This window comes from Helicoverpa armigera, chromosome 10, assembly GCF_030705265.1.
Source record: "Helicoverpa armigera isolate CAAS_96S chromosome 10, ASM3070526v1, whole genome shotgun sequence".
In the NCBI taxonomy this organism is placed as follows: Eukaryota; Metazoa; Arthropoda; class Insecta; order Lepidoptera; family Noctuidae; genus Helicoverpa; species Helicoverpa armigera.
In genome coordinates, this window is record NC_087129.1 from 11,533,661 (window position 1) to 11,557,052 (window position 23,392).

The 23,392-nt window shown below is 35.1% G+C and overlaps 1 protein-coding gene across 1 annotated transcript in view; it reads left to right on the forward strand.

The window, feature by feature from the left end:
- Window positions 1-23,392, forward strand: part of LOC110370986 (proton-coupled amino acid transporter-like protein pathetic) — a 49,381-nt gene that overhangs the window by 21,948 nt on the left and 4,041 nt on the right. Inside the window, exons 2-8 of the mRNA XM_021327029.3 lie at window positions 12,660-12,724; window positions 13,711-13,827; window positions 14,697-14,847; window positions 18,960-19,081; window positions 19,597-19,681; window positions 20,607-20,851; window positions 22,199-22,411. Coding sequence (XP_021182704.1) covers window positions 12,672-12,724; window positions 13,711-13,827; window positions 14,697-14,847; window positions 18,960-19,081; window positions 19,597-19,681; window positions 20,607-20,851; window positions 22,199-22,411 — 986 coding nt within the window. The 5' untranslated portion in view covers window positions 12,660-12,671. The remainder of the gene's footprint in view (window positions 1-12,659; window positions 12,725-13,710; window positions 13,828-14,696; window positions 14,848-18,959; window positions 19,082-19,596; window positions 19,682-20,606; window positions 20,852-22,198; window positions 22,412-23,392) is intronic.

A 23,392-nucleotide genomic window follows, 5' to 3' on the forward strand; every position in this document is an offset into this window, starting at 1 on the left:
AAGTAAACATATAAACACATAATTGCAAGAAAGTAGGTTTGGGAAAGTCAAGGAAAAACTGGTATTTAATGGCAGAAAGTGTGATCGTGGCAGAATGTAACTTAATCACGATGGTGCTACTTCATTCGACCTTATAAGTAATAACTTAATTATTGAGATAGTTTATTTTCCCTGAGTTTGCTTGTGGTTGTTAATTCTTGGCGATTGAGCGTTTTTCCTTCTAAGTAGCATGATCTTGGTTCTTCATGATAAAGGGTAGGTAGTATTTAGACTGGTATGTCACAGCACAAAACTTACTAAGAAAAATGCGGGTGTTCGATGGACGCGGACCGTTACTAGCTCCGAGCTAACACGTCTTCATTATGCTCAAAATAAGATTATCGAGAGATGGTTTTGATTTGATAAGGAACCCAAAAGCTCATTCACGCCTAGTAGCACATTGACCTACAAGGAACCGCCTGACCTATGTACATACCTTAATAGCATCATCTTTCCTTCCTCAGTAAGTAATTTAGAACAAACAAAGAACTAAAGCTAGTTTTCTATCAAACTTACACAGATTGTTTAAGTAATCTTATTTTCAAAACGTGTTATAATTTAATTAAATTGTTACCTTGTTAAGTAAATAATAACTTACGAACATAAATATTTATAAGCTTACTTGCGCGTGCACACGACTATAAAGAAACAACGCGTTTTCTTCAAGTAATGTTTATTTCCCACGGTTTTATTTACGCTTTATTACTGTATTAACAGCTAAATTAAGATTATTTATTTCTTGTTCAATTATTTATTTAATTTATTCTTTGACTAGCTGTTGCCCGCAACTTCGTCTGCGTGGGCAATATAGAATAGTCAAAATACTACTTATCCCGTAGGTGCATTCTTTCACGTGATATAATTAGGATTAGCACTTAGCAGTCGCATAGATTCATTGATCAAGGTTGTGTTGTGGATGTGACCATTTATCTAAACAAAAGAAGTAAAGTTTGTGACGTTGTGAATATCTCTGGATCCAGTCAGCCAATTTGGAAAATTATAACGTATGGTGCGTAAATAATTTTCATAGGAAACAGTTATAATCTATGTCTATATGCTTTGAGTCTGACAAAGCTGTCATTTGTACATTTTCTGCAGCTGCTGCGACTAATCAGAAGCCAGAAAGTCTGTCAGTCTTACCATGGATATCGTCTTGTGTAGTTGACTGGATTGAAGGTAGCTAGATAGGTAGTCGCTCCAAGCAAAATATTGGTACTCAAACAGATTCGGTGACTGGAAGCCAACACCAACATAGTTGGGGAATAGCTGGATGGATGATAAAATGAGTCATTATCATCAGCAGGCGCATAGGGTAGGATAGTTTCACTACTGGGGAGAAACACTTGTATGACGGGGATTTTCTGTGCACTTACTCACTATGGTAAGGCTGACCCCACATTAGGCGTGCGCGATCCTCGGGCGTGTGAGTGGCGCGGGCGTCGCGAGCGCGCTGCGTGAACGTCGCGTTTTGCTGCCCTACGGCATGTACTGATGAACGAACAAATCAGACCTGACTTGGTCACCTGGGGCCAATCAGAGCTCTATGAAGCGATCATATGCTTTGGCTCCTACTGTTATTGCGGTTTCTGAAAATTTATTCACCTCATTCAACGATGAATGTAATTCTGATGGTACTATTAAGAACACTTGCTTAGCGCAGAAGCTGACGTTGGCAGGTCGACTCTTTTGACTTCTCGAATAGGATACCATTGGTTTTTGTGCAATGCATGCTGGATTAGGATAGGATACAGGTGGATAGGATTTTCAACAGAAAACAATTCTGTCTTTGTGATTGAATGACATCAAACGTAGTTTTATATAAAAGGTGTTTTTTTAGACTTGGCTCGGGTCCTACTGAGACTGTTCGTAATCGTGACCAGTGTATTTGCGATCAGAAGTTGAAAGTAAGCATGTCTCTGGTATGCGACGCACAATGTGTTGGTTTTCAGACGCATAAAGCATTTTACGTGTGTATGGTATTAAATCGAGAAAGCTCCCATTTCTTATCTGCACTTTGTATCTGGGCTTGTTCTTAAAGCTACAGAATCCTACATTACCTACCTACCTCACGCTTAGCAGCGCTTGCGAGAGACAGATCCTCATTTCTTCTAGGATTAAGTTTACATATTTTGCATCAGAAAAAATAATTAAGGTCTACTTAATACTGGGTCTGTGGACGGTGAGTTCGGGTGGCTCATCGTCCCTCTGTCTTTCTAGACGACAGACCCGTGTCGACGGCGCGCGTTGTTCCACGCGCTCCTCAAAGAGATGTCAGCAACCCCAGCGGGGCCCAGCAGGGCCAAGGCCTGCCGGGGCTGCGGGTTGTTCGAAAGAGATACCGCGGCCCTGGTACATAAAAGGCCTATGACGGAACACGACGATTTTAGTCAGTAAGAGTCTGACACTCCCTCACCGCTGCTAACCCACAGCGGGAGGGGTCATTTGATGATTTTACGTCGCTAAAAAAAAAAAAAAAAGGTCTACTTAATACTACTCACTCAAAGTAATTTGTTTTAAGGCCACCACATTAATGGAAGATAAGCTAAACTATGTTTATGAAAAAATCCTGATATGAACTCCATCTGTAACTTTAAATGATAATTAATTGTTATACTAAAGTCATCATTTCTGACATAATGTTCAAAAATTTATTTAGATGGCACCGTTTTAAATTTGGCTGAGAACTATTAATTTTCCTTTCATCAAGGTAATAATTATAATTGGATTTTGATGTGGCACGGCAAACTGACAAACACTATTGAAATTTCTATCGAAAAATTACACTACGTGTTAAAATATGGTGAATTACGGAAAATACACAACTCCATCTGTTGAAATAATAATCCTCTATAAAGAATGTATGGTAATTAGTTGGCATTTACCACCTCGCTCCTTTGTCAAATTTTATATAATTTATTTAACACAGATTACCACAGATGGAGCTACTTTAACCTTGGCTAAACAAAATTTACATTTTTTTTTTCTTCCGAAGTTACTTATGAAGGTGTGATTTTCTGTGTAAAGATTAATAGGCCGATCAACTAATATAAGTACAACATTCAAATGTGCAGTTTTGACAAACAGATTGCGTGTCGTAATATTTTACATCTTGAATTCACAAAATTAATCATATCTTTTGATAGAGTGAATCGATTTCGATGAAACAAAAACTAAGTAATACCCCAAGTTACGTAGAATTTTTGTATATAAGCGTTGTCTGCGTTGAATTCGTAGATTTTACGTGAATCCCGAACGAACAAACAGATAAACAGATAAACAGACAAACAGACAAACAGACAAACAGACAAAAATGACAAAAATGATGGAAATGGGTTCTGTTAGTTATCCTTTAACATGCTGGCTATTTTTTTTGTCAATTTCTTCAATGTACAAAAATTACTTTTCTACAGATTTATTATATGTATAGATATAGATTTATCTCTTATTTAGTGAATGACTTCCTTGTTAATTTGTAATTCAAGAATGACTGATCGTGAATGGGTGGCGTCATACAATTTGGTCGCGAAATATTGAATTATTTGTGTTGAATGAGAATCATTTTAATTATTTTCTGCAATATTTTTGTTCATAATTATGTAAATTGATATTGTATGTATATTAATTAACAAGCAACAAATCATAATATATGTAATATTTTGTGCTGTCGGTTTTACTAACGTCCGTTTTATTACATAAACTCTTTGTTTGTAAAACTTTGTTCCTTATAATGAAAAGAATATCACCATAATAATTCATGTTACCATGACCTACACAATACAATTATTATTAAGCACTAGCTTGATATTTGTGTAGGTTTCAAAACTGGTTTAGTTACAAGTTTTGTCAACCGGCATCAATTTACGTCGAGTCTTTTTATAAAACCTGACAAAACCGTATATGTATCTTAGCTATAGGTAAATAGAGTAAAACATATACCTTAATAAAATAGATATACCTATGTGACACTAGCCGTATTCCCCCGGTTTCGATCGCGTTATGAGGAACTACCTACTGAATAAAGCAAGTATAGCTTATATTACTCGGGAAGAGTGAAGCTTTCCAACAGTGAAAAAAACATCATATCAGTCCTGTAGTTTCAGAGACTTTAGGGTACAAACAAAGATCCAAAAAAATATTTTCCCTTTATATTAGTATCTACAGATTAGCCAGTAAATAAAAACGTTATAATTTCGGGTAAATTCTTTATTTTCAAGCAACTTAATGCTAATAAACACACCCAATAAACATAAATCATCTATAAACATCTCTTAGAAGCTTCGATAAATAGCGTTTAATTAAATAAGCCAGTCTGTTGATTCCGCATTGAATTCTCGGTATTCCATCAATGTAGGAATCTGCGTCGATATCAATGTTATTGATCATGATCACCGTTAGCAGGCTGATAAACAGGCTTACCTATATATCTACAAAACTACAAACTGTATATTTACTTAATATTATCAAGGGGAAATGCTTGCTTATTTACTTGAATGCGCTAATCTCAGGAATCTGACCTACGGGTCTTAGAGGGTCCGATTTGAAAAGTTCTTTCATTGTTTGATGGCTCATTTGTCAAGGAAGGCTGTAGGCTACGTTTTATCCAGGTGCCTGAAGTAATCTCCGAGGGACGTGGATGAAACAGTTAACGGAAGCTAGTCTATGCAAATATAGAGTGGAAATATTTAATTGTTTGTAACGCAGAACCGATTTCAAAAATTATTTCAATGTTAGCAAGGTGCACTATCTACACTGAACATGTTTGCTATACTTTGTTTTATCAGGGTTCGAGAAGAAGTTTCCCCGAGGCACGAGTGAAACAGTTGACGAAAGCTAGTGCAGAATGAGTTTCTATCACCATTATACGTCACAGTTTGACACTAAGCTTCCATTTGACATATCAGTGCTAACATAACATCACATAATTACCGCCTACTGAATGCCAAAGACGCTCAATGTATTAGCTAAATCAACGTTCAATCAACCGTTACAAAACCCGCATATCTGTGCAATTGAAGCAATCGGAATTCATTTCAATATTGATATTATTTGTAAGTAGGCATACAATTACTGCGTTGTTGCCATCCTACACACTGCAGACTATAAGTCGGCCGACAGTTGTCCCCATGGTTGGCAACATTTTTTTGAACCGACTTCCCGAAAAGGAGGAGGTTCTCAATTCGACCCAATTGTTTTACTTTCTTTTAATGCCTGATAGCACTATTCAACAGTGTTAGACTGGAAGCCGACCCCAACATAGTTGGGAAAAAGGCTCAGAGAATGAGGATAATGAGCACAGTGAAAACTAAGTGTATCACTGAAAAGCTAAAAATAAAAAAAAAACTTTTGTATAAAACATTTAAACTAACTTCCAAAAACACATAAAAGCCAAAAAAAAAAACAGCCTAGAACTCGGTGTCTAATGGATGTCCCTAAGTTATTTCGCCACCGACTTCTAGGCCGATGAACTTAAAATTGATATTCTTTGGCTATTTTAGTGCCGGCTAAATGACAAGATACCTGATCTTTGTAAAGCGCGTTCATTCATCTTCATACTGATTCATGAGCCCAAACAATCGGCCGACTAAAAGTTTGTAGTTTACTCTTGCTGCATCGCTGCCGTCAATTAAATTAACATTAAAATCAGGACGGTAATTGCAATATGCACAAAGGCATGTTAAAGTTAATACATCATTCTTTATACTTTATATATGTTAATTTTTATTGCCTCTTATGTCATTTAATATAATTATTACATTCTGAATGGAATTTATTTAATAATGCTTTGTTTAAGTCCGAATCGCTCCCATTTTTAAGCTGTGTACCTATGTATAAGAGTGTGTGTATATTCTGTTACTACATCCAGCAGTAGTTTCATCCTCAACCTGTGGGAACTACTCCACACACCCGGATAAAATGGGCTACCTAACAATGAAAGAATTTTTCATTTTTCCAGTCACTGTAGAATTGTATTTTTTAATGCCGTATAGACTGACCGCAATTTTTTCCTATTTCAATACAATTGAAGCTTTTATTGTCCACAAAATTCAATGATAACAAAGAATATATTTTACTTTAGTGAAATTAATATTTCTAACAGACAGTGTATCAAGGTTGTTTATTTTTTTAGGACAGGAATTCTACGAAAATAATAGTGATCAATCATTTGAAAACAATGTTTAGTTCTTACATGGCGTTGATATTAATAAAAATGCTATTACTTGACAAAATGGGTAAACAATGAGACATTAGCTTGATACGAAAAGGGGGGAATTTACTAGGTATATATATGTTTACTAGGTAGCATCTATCAGATGATTCATCTCCGTCCGTGGAAACTTTTTACAAAAACGAAAAATACCTCCTGGTATCAAATCCGAGATTTTTAAACTTTCACATAGACTATGCAAAATTGTAGGCAATTGCTTTGTCATATTTTTGACCTGTAATTTGACTGACATTCTGAAATTAATTTGCAAATGATCATACGACCACATCCCATTCCATACAGAGCCATATGTTAAGGGTCAGCCTGTATAAAAAAGAACTTACAATTCCAACTCACAAAAATAAATAACATGCTACGTTACATAACCACATACAGCACCAAAATGAACCAAAACTGACTCCCACTACTTTCAGAAGATCCAAAAATAGCCTTACCTTAAAAAATAATCTCAAAATAACTTTACAACTACGAGTATCATGCAAATAAATGCTTGCAACATCAACAGGTTGCCAGCAGCCCTTGACCTGGTGAGGTGCCCTTTCCTCAACGCGTAGGACTTGAGGCTTTAGAGCCTTGCAAACTGCAGACTTGACAGTCGGTCGATAGTTGCCCCGATATTTGGAAAAAATAATTTATAAAAAAACCAGTGGCCCGCGCTAGGTGCTGCGCTACGTATAAAGTCCACCATTTTGTAAAAAAATTAAATAAAGAAAGAAAGGCTCGACCGATTGTGTGCAAACTTCACATAAAACACATAAACAGTCCAATCATAGCTTAAACATTTGGTTCGCATAGAGACCGAGTGAGACCGTTCTTGAGTTGTAAATTAATGTCAGTTCGTTGTAATTTATACAACGAACTGACATTAATTTTTATATACATGTAGATCGTGAATAAAATCAAAGTTTTTAGTCGTAGTCGTCGACCTGATCTTTATTATGTGCGCACTCTCATATATCTTCGTACTTATCAAACGCCCGAACAAACTGTCGGCCGACTGGAAAGTCTGCAGTCTACAGATACTCTTACGCGGTTACATTGTATGTATTAAGAAAACCGGCCAAGTGCGAGTCGGACTCGTGCACGAAGGGTTCCGTAAATTACAGTTAAATCAACCTATCTCAAAAACTATAAGAGATACTTTGATCAAACCAAAAATCGTTGAAAGAGTTAATTAGCATGCATCACCTCTATTTTTTTTTAGAATTTTATACCCCGTAGTTATAAAAATAGAGGGGGGGGGACATACTTTTTACGACTTTGAGAGCTGATATCTCAAAAACCGTTCACTTTAAGAAAAATGTTTTTTAGAAAACTTTATATCATTTTAAAAGACCTTTCCATTGATACCCCACACGGGTATGTACATCGAAAAAAAAAATTTCATCCCTCAGTTACATGTATGGGGGGCCCCACCCCCAATTCTTTTTTTTACTATTTAGTGTCATATTTTTGTAGCGGTTCATACAACACATATTCCCATCAAATTTCATCACTGTAGTACTTATAGTTTCTGAGTAAATCGGCTGTGACAGACGGACAGACGGACAGACGGACAGACGGACATGACGAAACTATAAGGGTTCCGTTTTTGCCATTTTGGCTACGGAACCCTAAAAATGATGGGCTGATTATGTATTGTTATCATGTCAGCCTTGATATATAAAACTTGGTGTTTTTATCGCGTTCATGGTGTGATGGATAGGTTTCGATGGCAAGTCATGAGTTATATCTACGGGTGTTTGAATATCAGCTGAGAAATTATTGTTAGCGATGATTTTGACGGCTATAATGAGTTATCATTTTACTTGCAATTATTTTTGAACTGCCTAAAAATGGTGAGCTGAAATGACGAGTGCTGCAGTAATTATCCATCAAGTAGGACTTTTCCTTTTTTCAGATTAGGTACGTACGTATTCGAGTTTCTCAAAACCTCCATAGAAACTGAAGTCATGATCTGTCGTTTATTATATTTTTCTTGAGAAAACTTCTGCTGTTTAATTTAATAGATACATTGTAGATACAGTACGGTCTCACGATATCCTGAAATAACGAAAGAAAGATAGGTATAAATAAATCTATGTCTATGACCTATTGTGCATAGAAGTTCCCATTGGAACAATGACAATCAGAGCATTTATGTTATACTATATACAAAGATATAAAATTCAGGAGCCATTAGCCGCGCCGTTAAGGTGGTATATGTTAGTACGTTACGAGCATCATGCAAACGTTCGATTCTAGTGAATAACTGAAATTCAGCTTTATTAATTGCAACTGCTAGTTGCTACTAAACACTATAATCAGGAGCAATAATAAGTATGTATACCTAGCAAAAAGGCGATTTCCTCATTATAATTAGTTTTTTATTGTCAGGGGATACTGTGGAAATATTGATTTATATGTGATGTTCACAGTTTCGGCTATACCTATATCTCCCAAAACAAAATGCTAGGAGAAAATCGCTACATAATTGTAGTGAATCTCGTCAATATAGCCAGTAGTTTTTTGATAAATACATTTAATTTTTTTGAACTCCGCGGACATCCGTACCTGAGAATAAAAAAACACATGACTCAGAATATAAATGTTTGATCTACGAGTGTAAAATCACCAAAAAAATCAAAAGTGTTTTTAACAGGTTTTTTACATCTAAAAATACTTTTTGGGTATAATTATGAGAGGTTACGAGAATAGATGATTCATGGTGTATTTATTTTTTTTCAACAATGTTTTAGTTTGATTTATATCATTTCCAGGTATATACGTCATTGACTTCTGTTTGGTCGTGAATTTTTTGATGACGCTTCTTGCAAAGTATAATATTTTTGACTCATCAAATAGTGCTGATGAATATCTTTTCCAGAGAACTTTAAATACGGGTTTCTTTAACGTATCTAACCATTGTTTTGGCAATTAAAGATTGTGACATTATCTATGTAGAGTTAATGTCAATCTCTATTATCTCTATTCAATAGATAGATTACAGAAATATACCGTTAGTCATAAAACAATCAAAGTCTAAGCCTAACCTTGATCGATTTACTTGTAAGTCAGTCAAGAGGGTAATCTACATAAATAACATGTTAATGCTAATTCGGTTGCAAAATCTGCATAACCCGTACCTTTATGTAATCATTTGTTATCCTTTTAGAATATAATTTTTTTTTAAACTGGTCAGTATTGGTTGGACTCGCGAACAAAAGGTTCCGTACCATTATTCAAAAATCCCAAAAAATATTTTTGTTATAATAGGACCCTGAAATATTTTGTTTATTAGAGTTTCCAAATATTTATGTTAAAATAACAACAAAATTCATTATTTTTGAAAAAAATAACTATAGCTTTTTAGACACAGACTAGTGAAAAACGAACAGATGGATAGAGAAAATTCCGTTTTACCAGTTGGAAACGGAGCCCTAAAAACCAGCTAATTCCTAATGACTTAAAAATTAAAAATAACTGTAGTCGCAAAAAATATAATACCCGAATTATCATTGTAATTCTTAACATGTCTGTCTAGATGTCTGCATAGAGGCTTTGTTCAATGCCATTAGGTATGTTTATATGCTAATTTACGTACTATATATAGCTGCATCTGTGTCATGAGAACATGGTTTGTAAAACTACGTTAATACCAAATGTAAATCATTTGCTAAAGTACCTTCAGCCTGAATTTTCAAACATTTGTCGTCTACCAGCTTTGGTGCGGTTCTCCCCGGTTCGTGGGAACTATATCGCATAAGTACCTGGATAAATAGTATTTTGTAATCCTTGTCGAAAAGTGGGCTATCTAAAATCTAAATAATTTTTCAAATCGGAAAAGTACTTTTTTTTCAGACCGTTTAAACAAACAAACAATGTCACCAGCTTTGTAATTATTAGTATAGACCTGAACATTGATTTTGCATATGTAGGTATGCCTATAATTTCCTCTTCAAAGTCAAATAATTTATTTCATCGAATCAATGACTCATTTTGTAGGTGTCAATGTTACCTGTCAATGCAACACTGTAATTCAGAGGTCAAAAGCAATTACCTTGTTTTCTAAATGACTCAACAGACCACAGAACTTTATTGAATACCAAAGCATTACTCATGTAATATAAAGCCTTCATCTAGATCCGTATTTATATAAAGACCTTACATAATGCGATAAATATTTTCACTGCAAAGTATAGGTACTAATGTAATAATAAGGATTTCTTTTTTGTTTATTTATTTGTCTGTACCCCAAAGGCTCCGAAACTATTAAACCAATTTGAACATTATTTCACTGTTGGGTAGCTATACCATTCCCGCGTTACATATGCTATATTTCATCCGGGGGTTCACGGGACGCGGGTGAAACCGCAGGAAGACAGCTAGTCGCGATAAAATCCCGAACACACATGATGATAGGGGTCAATAAACTGATACAAAGTAGCTTATCTTAAAAGAACATCGACAATCATCATGCCACCACAACACGACAAGCCAAAAAAAATGGGCCCAGTTAAAATTCGCAATTTTAATTTTCATCGTTCGAAATTCCGATTTCCAATTACCGGCTGTCCAGTTTTGCTTAAAAAACATAATGGGGGCTCGTTTCCAAATGTTTGCTGACGAAAAAACTTGAACTCGTTTATCATACCGCCGACGTATACTTTTGTGATTTTGACTGGCTGGATATGGCTTAAAATCCATACTAATATGAACGCGAAAGTTTGTCTGTCATTTTGCTCGTCTTTTATTGTGAAACTGTTGAATATATCTGATAGTATGAATCATAGATCAATGAAAAAGATGGATCGTTTTTAGGAAAAAAAACCGCGGTTACAGCAAATATGGACTATTGTATAACTTCATTATTTTGTAAGTACATAACAAATTTGTGATTCATAACAAATTTGTTCATGATCTAATCTGTGTTGGTAGTTAAATGTGAGGAATGAGTCATATTTTTTGCACTTCAGTGTAATTTGATGCTATGTGTTAATGTAGAGTATCTATGAGAATGTTAAAAAGATTTTTCACGAAGAGGGAATTACGTTACGCCTTGTTAGTGCTAATTACAAAGAGTGTTTATTCGGTACGACGTGCCAGAGGAAAATATTGAAGCGAAAATAATAAAATCAGTAATTAGCGGATCTATCTATAGTTTGTTGTTTCTTTTGATTAGCTTTCACTTTATTTTTTTATTTTGATACTCAAGCAATCTTCTAATAGTTCCTTAGTGAAGTAGGAACTCTTATTATGTTCAGGAACACTTAATTATAAAAATGTGTAAAGTTCAGAAGTAGGAATATTTCCACTTTTTCTAGTAAAAACTACTCAATTGATTTTGAATACATAAGCCACTACTTTTTGTCTGGATGCAGTAATTATTTATCTTCGTACAGAAGTGAAACCACCTTAAAGACTATGAAGAAATAAAATTCGTTTACTTAAACACATCTAGTCAAAAAACATCAATGGAGCATTCACTTCGTCCCACTTCGTTTTACTTGACACCGATTGCGAACGCCAAAAGTACGGTTCAAGCGATAATCAACGATTATTATCTCTTAACCAACCATTATAACTTGACACATCCACGGTTAACAAAATGAGCAAGGTCTGCCTAGCATTTTCCCAACTATATTCGTCGGCTTGCAGCTGAGTACCAGTGTTTTACATAGACCGACTGCCTGTCTGACCTCCTCAATCCAGTTATTCGACCTATCCGATGTCCATTGGTATGGCTTCTGTCTATCTTTATCGACTGCCAAAGATGCTTAAATGATAGCTGGGATCCAATAATTTATCGTGCTTTCCGAAACACAAATGAACTCGTCATTACAAGATGGTCACCCATCTACGGACCGACCACGCCAAGTGTTGCTTAACCTTCCAATCAGCGCGGCTTTGACTTACCCACGGACTCTTCAACAGAACATTAGTACCTACCTATTTTGTTCACGGATCAATTTATACTGGTTACATTGTACAACGGACAGCTGATGAAAAGAAAATTACGTGCGTAACGATTATTAAGGTTTTGTTATGTTTTTTCTGTGTTACGTGAAGATAAAAGACATAAGAGATTAGGTAATGGGATTAACGGAAAGTGTGAATAATTTGGGTTTTTTGTGATCCATAAGCCGCGTGTTTTGGCGGGACGGTTCCGCAGACGACGATTTAAATCTACAATTGTGAACATTTCAATCTTCAAATAAGCCCCTTCCATAGTTTATTAGCATATACTTGAATATGTATGCCCCTCAACTTGTCTGCATTGAAAACTTCTATTATTATAAAAAAAAAAACTACTTTAAACATAAACATGACCGTCTGGGCATTAAGAGTCAATTAACCTCACCATCCAGTAAAAAGGAGTTTAATTTTCTAAACACAAAATCTTTTCTTTTTGCAGAAACTCAGCATCATGGGGAACGATGAGAAAAAAGGCAGTATTGTCCTCGAGAATTTTAATTCCACGTAAGTACTCAAAATCCTAAACTTTGAATACGACTAAGGTATTAACATTATTGGATATGTATCAGTGTTTAAACTATAGTGAACTGGCTTTTTCCCGCGATTGAGGGAACTGCTTCCCGTATACGCATAAAGAGTAGCCCTTGTCTTTTTCAGGCATGTTAAATTTAATTTCAATCGGTTCAGTACTTTTTCCATTCAAGTGCGACAGATAGAAAAACTTACTTTTGTTAGAATTTTCACAACAACGTTTTACAGAACACTAGAATATTGCCCAACCTGACAGCAAAACACTCGTTGTGCCCCATTTTCTTAACCCATTTTGCTAATTGGCACTAGAGTACCTAGTTCTCAACTACGCTTAGTTTAGTACAATTAGCACTTCTACCTTTTAGTTGACGTAGAGTCTGTCAGGTACTTACCCCTGTTTTGACTTTCATATAAACGTGTGAAGGTTGTTTCAAAAGAGTGTTAATTGCACCCAATAAAATAAGGAATAGTGAGTGCACTTGTGTCTGCGTAAATGCTTGTGCACTATAATATGTCCTTACATGAGAACAGCCGCCGTAGCCGGTAATCGGCTAGGACGACATCATGATCATCAATTGCACTTAGTACCAAGTCCTATTATGAACATGTTTCTGTTGGTACAATATAAATCGATGGACCCAATTTTTGATGAATTTCGTATTAAGTTACATTTCTTTACTCCCCTGATTTAAACGCTGAAACATGATATGATGTTTTCCTTTTATAAACATTTTGAACAAATTTTTTACCTAGGTGTTATTAAAATTTTTGCTAAGTCACTTATTTAGGCACTTAATCACTTATTTCAATAGTAAGGCCCAAAACTGACAACATAAACTTGAAGGTTGAAAATTCATAGTAACAGTTGTTTTAAGAGAACTGTAGGTTTATGTTGTCGGTGAAGTTGAGCCTTAGTTATTTTTGTAACCGTGCCTAAAACGTTTAATCATTTTTTCCAGGGCTAATCTCGCTTCGAATCCAGGCTTTCAGTCAACGCTGAGCCTAGGCTCAAAAGAAGTAATCAATGAAAAAGCCTACAATCCATTCGAACACAGAAAAGTGGAACACCCTAATTCGTAAGTAATTATTTTATATAAGGAACTTTATTGGATCGCTTAGTCTGAGTAATTGTCGTGGTGTCCTAGTGGGTAAAGGACCAACCTCAAGTACGAGGGCGCGGGTTCGATCCCAGGTCAGGCAAGTACCAATGCAACTTTTCTAAGTTTGTATGTACTTTCTAAGTATATCTTAGACACCATTGGCTGTGTTTCGGATGGCACGTTAAACTGTAGGTCCCGGCTGTCATTGAACATCCTTGGCAGTCGTTACGGGTAGTCAAAAGCCAGTAAGTCTGACACCAGTCTAACCAAGGGGTATCGGGTTGCCCGGGTTACTGGGTTGAGGAGGTCAGATAGGCAGTCGCTTCTTGTAAAGCACTGGTACTCAGCTGAATCCGGTTCGACTGGAAGCCGACCCCAACATGATTGGGAAAAAGGCTCGGAGGATGAGTCTGAGTAATTGTGGCATTTTTGGCTATTAATGTCATTTTATTTATTGCATTTCTTATTCGTATTAGCCTATTTACTGAACTGCCATGTCATTGTTCTGCCAGTCGAATAAGGACTGGGTCTCAAGTTCTATTCCCGGGTCAGACTGTAATCGCATTGGGGGATTTATCTTTTCACAAAACACCCCGGAGTCTGGAATTTGGTAATACCCGTGCATCGGGGAATGTATCAATATCAGTCATACATTTAAACTCTTTTCGGTCGTGTCGGATTATTAGATCATCGGCCTAGAATCGACCTCGAAGGAAAATTATATCGGGGAGAAATTATTTTCGCTTCTTCTAGAGCCTATACATATTCCAGTCCCACGCTCTTCCGAAGAATCCCACAGCATATTTACATATTATTCTTAAGAATATTTTTTTTCCATTTTCCAGAACAATAGGCTCTCTAGTACATCTCCTGAAGTCGTCGCTAGGGTCTGGTATCCTGGCGATGCCGGCTGCCTTCAAGAATGCCGGCTTAGCAGCCGGGGCTATCGGCACATTAGTCGTCGGATTCATTTGTACACACTGCGTTTATGTTTTGGTAAGACAACTTGAAATTATTTTAATGTATGTTTATAGGTTTACTTTTTTCTGGAATTTCAGCAGGACCTTATAAATTCGGAGAATACTAGGGGAGACGGTATTTTATGTACTTGTTTAATAAATTATGCTGAATCTGAGTACTATGATTCTCTGCCAGTACTTTTGATCTTCTAATATTGGCCACTTTTCAGTTAGGATCACTTTGGAGCTCTTTATTTAGTTTTTTTCAGTAAACGTTAGTCAGAACCAACGCCTTACCAAAAAATTGGCGCAAAGCACAGAAAACTCACTTCTATATAAAATTGCATCGCAAAAAAATCCTCCAGTGGGCGTAATATAAAAAATGCTCATGTAAAGACACGAGTTAAAAATACACCCGTACATAAGTACTTGAAATAACATCAAACAAGAGCCCCTTGATTGTCAAAGGTTGTGAATAAAAAGTATTTACTTACTGTCCAAATGTCATGGACTTTTTTTAGTAAACCCAAGTCAGTCCGACGATTCGTTTGATTCTATTAGGACTTCCGCGTTCATTTACAAGGTATTCAAATAAGATATTTTTGGAACCCCAATGAATACTTGAATCCATAAAAATATTGACACAACGTAAAATAAGTTTTCGTTCAAGCGAAAAATGTATGAAGATTGTAGTAATTACTGAGAGTAACGCGTATTTTAAAATATTAATTATGTAGTAATTTCAATATGTTTTAAGTTCATATTTTAATCATAAAGTAATATTATAAAAGTTTCATATCACCTGTTTTACTGAGAATAACTTCTGAAACTCAATGAGATGATATGATTCCAAGAAAACTGTAAGCTTCTCTTTGAGTATCAAGTTCTTTTATGAAAACTTTCAACATAGTTTTCTCATCTCAGCATTGATATTAGTACAAAACTAGCTTCAGTCTGCGCCTTTGTCGGAATTTTCTGGATGTTTTTTGAGTTGGGCCTAAACGCCATGACAAAAAAAAAACACTACATGCGAGCTACTAGCAAGGAAAAGTTGCAAATATCCATATTATTTTCCCATTTTAAATTTCAATTTTTAAGCATTGTTCTTTAAACTGCTAGACAAAAAAACATCTAATAAGATCTACCATTCCAATAATTTTGTATATCCTTTTCAATCACGTTTATCTTCCTTTAGCTACTTCTTCTTTTTATACTTCTGAGCATTATTTTAACATTATGTGGGTAACCATTTCCATCTTTTTCAATAAGTAAAAAAAAAATATAGGTAAATCAGCTTTTAGTTACTCTGCACTTCTAAGTATTATTTAAACGCAATAAGTACATGTTGGCAGTCTCGTCTGCTTACGACATTAGGAAGCTAGCTTGAAGGCCAAGGCTGCAGCTTAGCAACTCACGGGCTAAAAGATTACATCTATTAATCAATGCTGCGTGACCGTTTTTCTTTGTTGGTACTCGCTTTGTTTACTAAACGTTTGTAAAGAAACATCTTTAGGTATAAATGTAAAATGTCTGTATGTCTGTTATGTTTTTTCTGCTTAATTCGCTAGGCTAATTGAGAGGGAAATTTATAGATACACTGAAAACTGAGATAAATCGAAATTCTGACGTAGGATATTTTTCAGTGCTCGTAGGGTTTTTATAAAAAAATAAGAATTCTTATCAGATTATATATGCCATATTATTGTATTACCTGCTTATGGGGCATTCATACTCAACCATAAACACACAAAGGGTATAAGCTTACACGGTCATTTATTCAAATTATGTCAGGATCAACAAATCGGACATCAAAAATTACAAAAGCCTCGACCTCCATAATTCCCCCATTCACCATGTTTTGTATTTATAATGGGGAAAATATTGCATGAAAACCCATGGAATACCTGTGTTGTTTTATAACCTTGGCATTGATGATGAAAGGAATACATAAGAGGAGCATTAACGCAAATAGATACATCAACTAATGGAAATTACAATTAATCTAGCTTATGGCTGATTAATAAATGGGTTTCCAGTCTTTAAAGAATATGCTATAAAACTGGGCTTTGAAATTCAGAAGTTCACGCTATTTATGGTTATTTTATGAGTACTTTCGCCTGCGGTTTATCTGATCATTTTATCTTAAAACTCAATAGATAAATAGCGGACTAAAGCACTCAGAACATACCAGAAAGCAATCAAAATTGGATGTGAACGAGAATTGACGTTACTCCGCATCCTAGAAATATCTGTTTTCTGGCATTAAAATCAACGGATCAGACGACCAAAATATCCATCAATTCGTAATCCATAGGTTGGTGGTAACAACCAAATCTGGGTCGTGAATTACCAAGTCTAAACCCCTAATGTTTCCGAAGTCATTTACATTGTGTTATGGTGAAAACATTTCGGGACCTAACTCCATATTATTATTTCCTTTGTCTGAAGTGGCATTTGTGTGCACGTTTAAATTGAATAAATGCTTCTAAATCTACCGTTGTCCCTACCTTCAGCGTTTCTACCCCACTTTGTTTTGGACCCATTAAATCGAACCTTCTTAAATTGAAAAGGGACTTTCACGTTGAATCTAATTCGCAAGTACGGAAGATTTTTCTGAAAAGATTCTGAAGAAACTTTTACTCACTAAAGCTTTTAATGAAAGAGCATTTCCAACGCTCTCCGATCGAGTTTTCGAGGTATTTTATTTAATGGACAGTGATTAGAAAGCAATCGAATTCATTGAAAGGGCCACTTTATATGTAGGTAAATAAGGAGCAATTTATATGTATTGGTGATGATTAATGAGGTCAAATGTGGCATTTGAATTTTCATCTTAAGATTTATACAGATTGTTATAAGTTGTTAAATCAATTTAGTGTTAAAAGTGATATACATTCCATTAATACAATAGTAGTTCCGAGATTCAGATTAACGAAATCAAATAAATCGTTTTTAGGGAATTGTGTCCGTTTTTACAACAAGCTGCCTAAGTGTGTAACCGATCTCACGGATATAAAATTTAAGAACACTTTAAAATCCACCCTAATTAAAAAAGCTTATTATAAAATTCAAGACTTTGTTGACGATAAAGATATTATATGGCGATAACTCATCTCTCCATGTGTGGCTTCCCTGGCAATTAAACGACTTTTTCTTCTCCCTTTGCATTGTATAGATTTACAGATAAACTTTCTTGCATTGTATAATTCTGTGAGCATACTATTGTTATGTAATATACTGTTTGTACTGTGACTATGTTACTTTTTAAAAAGAGTGTCTATGGAGTTTCTTGCCGGCTCTTCTCCATGAGACCAACTTTTTGGAACCGTGCAACTAATGTGACGTTTCATAGGTGCCTGCAAAGGCCTATGTGAAATAAAAAGATTTTGATTTTGATTTTTGATTTTGATTTTGATAAGGTCAGGTAAGGACAGGTGTTCCAATTTATTGTCATCACTCTTGATAGATCCCCTCGAAATATGTATAAAGAGTTGCTACCTAATTGCTACCAGCTTCGTATATTTGAGCTCGCTTACAAAGATTTAAGCTGCTTACTTGATATTATGATATTATCACGATATGTAAGTTCTACTGATGGTTGCCAAGTACCTACTTAAATACAATGTTGTACTTGATTTTCCTTATAAAGTTCATCCTACTAGCTTTTGTTTTGAAATGCCGCTAGAGAATTATGATGAGCCTAATAAGAGTGTATGTAGTGTATAACATGTTAAGTACCTATTTCAAATTCTTGTGTCACGTTTTTCTAAACAAAACACGTGAGATGTAAGTTTACATGCGTACGTGACTTACACCTATGTATGAAAATTTCAATGTGTTGTATTTATCTATGGGCAAAGTTTGCGGTTAAATATGTTCAAATGCATACATATTATATGTGGTAGCGTACACGGAGGAAAGAAGGTAGCCATTACTATGTTTAATTTTGATATTACAATTTTTTTTTTACTATTTTAGTGTTTTTCCGAAATTTAGTCATTACAGATCTTTTTTTATCATCATAATATAAGATCAAACTTTTAATAATCGTTATAGTAAATGAATGAAACTGCATTAGACTAACTTTATCAGTCCAACTAGCGACATCTAGTGACTAAAAAAACGAAACTGTTTCAATTTTCTTCACAGGTCAAAACGTCTCAAGAAGTATGCGTAGACGCAAAGAAGCCATCCATGGGTTTCGCGGAAACGTGCGGTGCTGCATTCGAATTTGGACCTAAAAGACTAAGGCCTTGGGCTAATTTTGCAAGGTGAGACCAGTTTTATAAATGATATGAGGACTACGCATCCAAGCTTTAAATTAGCTAGGTAACTCGCTAGTCAGCTAAGCTAAAACCTATGTACTCTTTTATACAAGCTATTCATTTGAATCCGTGCAAAATTCAAGGACGTAATTATGCTCATGATTTTAACCCAAATCAACAAAAAATTGGTACGTAATTTTTTTTCGGGAATCCGTCAATGTTCTGCCCGTATTTAAACTCTTCGCATGTGTTACTGGTCTTAAAACCGTTTTAACTATTTCCCGTCTGCTGTGATTCCAACCGCTAATATTATTTCCGTATTTTATGTCAACCTCCTGAAATATTGCACAGATGCAAATCAACAGCTTGTATACTACCCGTATATACTCACTTATATACCCCTTTGTGTACTTTCCCTAAAAACTCCCCTATGCTTCTATTTTCCCATAACTCTTTTCTGAGGGCTAGATGGTTCCCTGTTTAACATTTTGCATTAAAAAGTGTTTGTCTTCTTTTTTCAGAACATTTGTCGACTACGCGATGACATGTACTTATTTGGCAGCACTTTGCGTGTATATTGTATTCATAGCTGAAAATTTCAAGGAGGTAAGACTAAAACAAATATTTGCTAATAATAACAGCTTCTTAAACAAAAAATATAATATTTTCAGTCAATATTTACGTAATTTTTACCCACACTCCATACCCAATATGATCATTTTTTGTTTTTTCTTCGTGATATTATCCTGGTTAAAAGGGCAAATTAAGGTTTGTTTGCTTTCAGTCAGTCCTAAGTAATCATTGTTCTAAATGTTATAATAATGTTTGCCCATTTTTCCCTTTGATTTTGGTCCTTAGATACACGAACATTTAACAAAACTTTCCTTTGTAGGCAATAAATTAGAAAAGTTTCTTGATTTGGCGGCAAAATTAATTAAATAAAAGCCAAATTAATTAAGATTATAATAAAATTAATTTTCTTACTAAATGTTATTTAAACTCTGTTTAGTAACTTTTGTCAAGTTCGGATTTACCATTATTTGCCATCACAAAGGCAGTCGCTTTGTGCTTTTTGAAAGTTTAATCATTGTTTTTTGTTGTACTTTCTTACTCTAACTGATAGGTTAATTTAAACATTGAATTCCGTGATACAGTCAATGATTGAATTATGGAAACTCCTAGTTTAACTTTTATCTTTGGTAGTATTGTATATTGCTAACATAAATTCACCTGGCGTCTAAAGAACAAATTGATTTACACACCAGTGTTATATGAAAAACAGTAGGCACTTCTTTCTTTATTTTAAAGCCTTAAAGGACACTACAACAAACATTTACCCCAAAAAACTCAGTTACAGTGAGCAGTCAATAAAAATAATCTATCTTAACATAAACATTGTCTTTGTACCTGAAGTTCCTGAAGTTCCGACAGGGGTACGACTAAGTGATGTTTGATACTTTTGTTTTCCTCCGACAGCTCAGTTTATAGGTACAATCATCGCATTCACCATAATAAAACATTATTTTCCCAGGTCCTCGACGAATACATCCCAGAATACAAGTTATCAGTAGAAGCATACTGCGCACTGACCCTAGTGCCATTAGTTCTAATCTGTCAGATAAGGAACCTCAAGTGGCTGGTCCCCTTCTCGGCCATAGCCAACGTGTTCCTGGTCATCTGCTTCGCGATCACTATGTATTATATCTTCAGTGATCTGCCTAAACCTGAGGGGAGAGTTGTGGTCGCCAGTGTTACGCAGTGGCCTTTGTTTATCAGGTAAGAAGTCAAATATTATTGCTTCTTATAGGTTTAATAAGCTCTGTTTGAAATGAGGTTTAAGCATGACACTTATGTGTATTTTTTCTTTATCTATTATTTACCATATGAGACAAAAATATACAAAGGCTCTGAACTAGGTGTGACAGTTTCTTCCCCAATTACAGAATACTTAAACATTAACTAAATCGCTTAAAATACTAGAATTTTACTACCTACCTACTTAGAAATATTTAAGTCCAAATACGCAACTGCGATTGAACAACTTTCAATATTTTATACGGATTAAAACCGAGATAGTTATCTAACACGGCTTAGATCATATACCTAATGATCAATAGTCCTAAAAACTACGCTTTTAGCAAAACTGTTCCTAGATACAGCTAACATAACCCCCGCTTCAAATTCAAACCGTACCTGAGTTGTAATCAAAATAACCATTTGGAACTCTTCAACAATTAAAAGTAACGACCACCCCGATCCAATAGTACTAAAAACTATTAGAATCCAAGCACACTGAAGACTAAACAGTCGACCGACATTATTGGTCCTCTGGTAAAAAAAATAAACCATCGTACTACAAAAACTTTTAAACATCTGTCTAAAAAAAACAGATTATGACGTTGAAATAAAGTTTGCAGACACACTTTTTTAGACAAGTGTTCAACAGACGTTTAAGTTTTTGTAGTAAGGCTGTTATTCTTTTAAGAACTTATCTGCGCCCGATGAAATTGTCGACCGACTAAAAAGTCTGCAGTGTGTATGTCTGACTCTTAGAATGCGTATAGGTACCACCGTGACTTTTAATTACAACAGTCTAAAATATCGTTTTTGCTAACCCTGCGATTAACGAGTGGACATTCAAATCGCTGTTTGATTTTATTTGATCTGGGTTAATTTAATCATGCGATTTATGGTTCAAATAGTGCGCTGAACGCTTTGGATAAATTAGTGGCAACGATTGAATATTAATTGACGTCATAAACGGTAGTTTGAGTGATTGTAATGAAATCATATAATTTAGGAAGCTATTTATATACCTACCATATTGTACTACTGACCATAATGGTCGTTCTCTATTATATTCGTTTTTCTATATGTAATTTATTCATGTTTACTCTTTATTTAAAATTAATGTACAAAAACTTTAGATCTTTCTGAAAATCAGAAGCTAACTGCACGATCATCGATCCATAAGATAAAATATGAGTAGGAAAAATGCATTTTGTTTGGGATAGGTATTTTACACACCATAGAGTCAATGATAGACTTGGGAATAGGGTAGGTATTTAAATGCTCGTAGAATCAAGAACAAAACCTTCTTTACATTATTCTTTCTCTCCCCAGTACTGTGATCTTCGCAATGGAAGGCATCGGCGTGGTGATGCCGGTTGAGAACGAGATGGCCAAACCCCAGCAGTTCCTCGGCTGCCCTGGAGTCCTGAACGTAGCTATGACCATCGTCATCTCCTTGTATGGAATCGTTGGATTCTTTGGATACATGAAGTATGGAGATGATGTTAGGGGAAGTGTGACCTTGAATCTACCACAGGATGAAGTGTGAGTATTCATCATATAATTTTTAAAAATTACTGAATATGCCTTAAGAGCGTGTACGCTCGGCGCGCGATGTCAACTTTAGGTAATTCAACGCAAAAAACCGCGCAGACTAGCGTCGCGGCTGTGTGCGTGCCTATCATACTTCACGTATAGTCACACAAACCATTTTGATCCTTTCGAGTGAAATTGGTAGAACAAAAAATATATTATTTAGTAAATAGTTAATAGCGGGAAAATAGTGTAAGTCTATGGATGTCTAAAATATAAAAGCATGAAAATAAGTCGTTAATACTTACACTCTTTTGCAAAAAAATCGGGCACCTATGAAAACCTTGGTTTTGAGGACTTTCTGTATAACATGACAATGTTAAGAGTTTCTATATTTTAAACGCTTTCAAAAAAAGAAAGGAGGAGGTTTCAATTAGATTGTTTTGTGATTGTTCTCAATTTGATTGTTCTCGATTTCTCAAAGACGCCTGGACCGATTTGAAAAATTGATTGTTTATATGAATGGTCCAGTCCATCCAGACCGAAAAATTGTGGTCAAATAACAACAATTGCCGGAAAGCCAAATATTGGTGAAGAGCTTGGGTTTACCATTGCAAATAAAGTTTTAAGTTATCTATCCTATATGCTTCAAAAGTTATTCGAGATCAAAAGTCAAAATTTGGGTACATCCAAAATGAAAAAAAAAAAAATTATCGCTCGATTGGTAACAGACATCTGCAATAAGTGATTTCTAGCCTAAGGAGTCCGCCATATTGGATTTAGACTCGCGACACATTTTTTTTCGAGTTATTCATAGCAAGCCCTTTCATTTGATACCCATATCGTAGGAATGCATTAAAACATTTTTTCTCCATCTTGGGTATACCGCCATATTGGATATAGAATCATACATTGTCATTAAAACTGAACATTCAAACAAAATTTCAACTCAATCGATAAAAAATATGCTTCAAAATTTAGCTTTAAATAAAA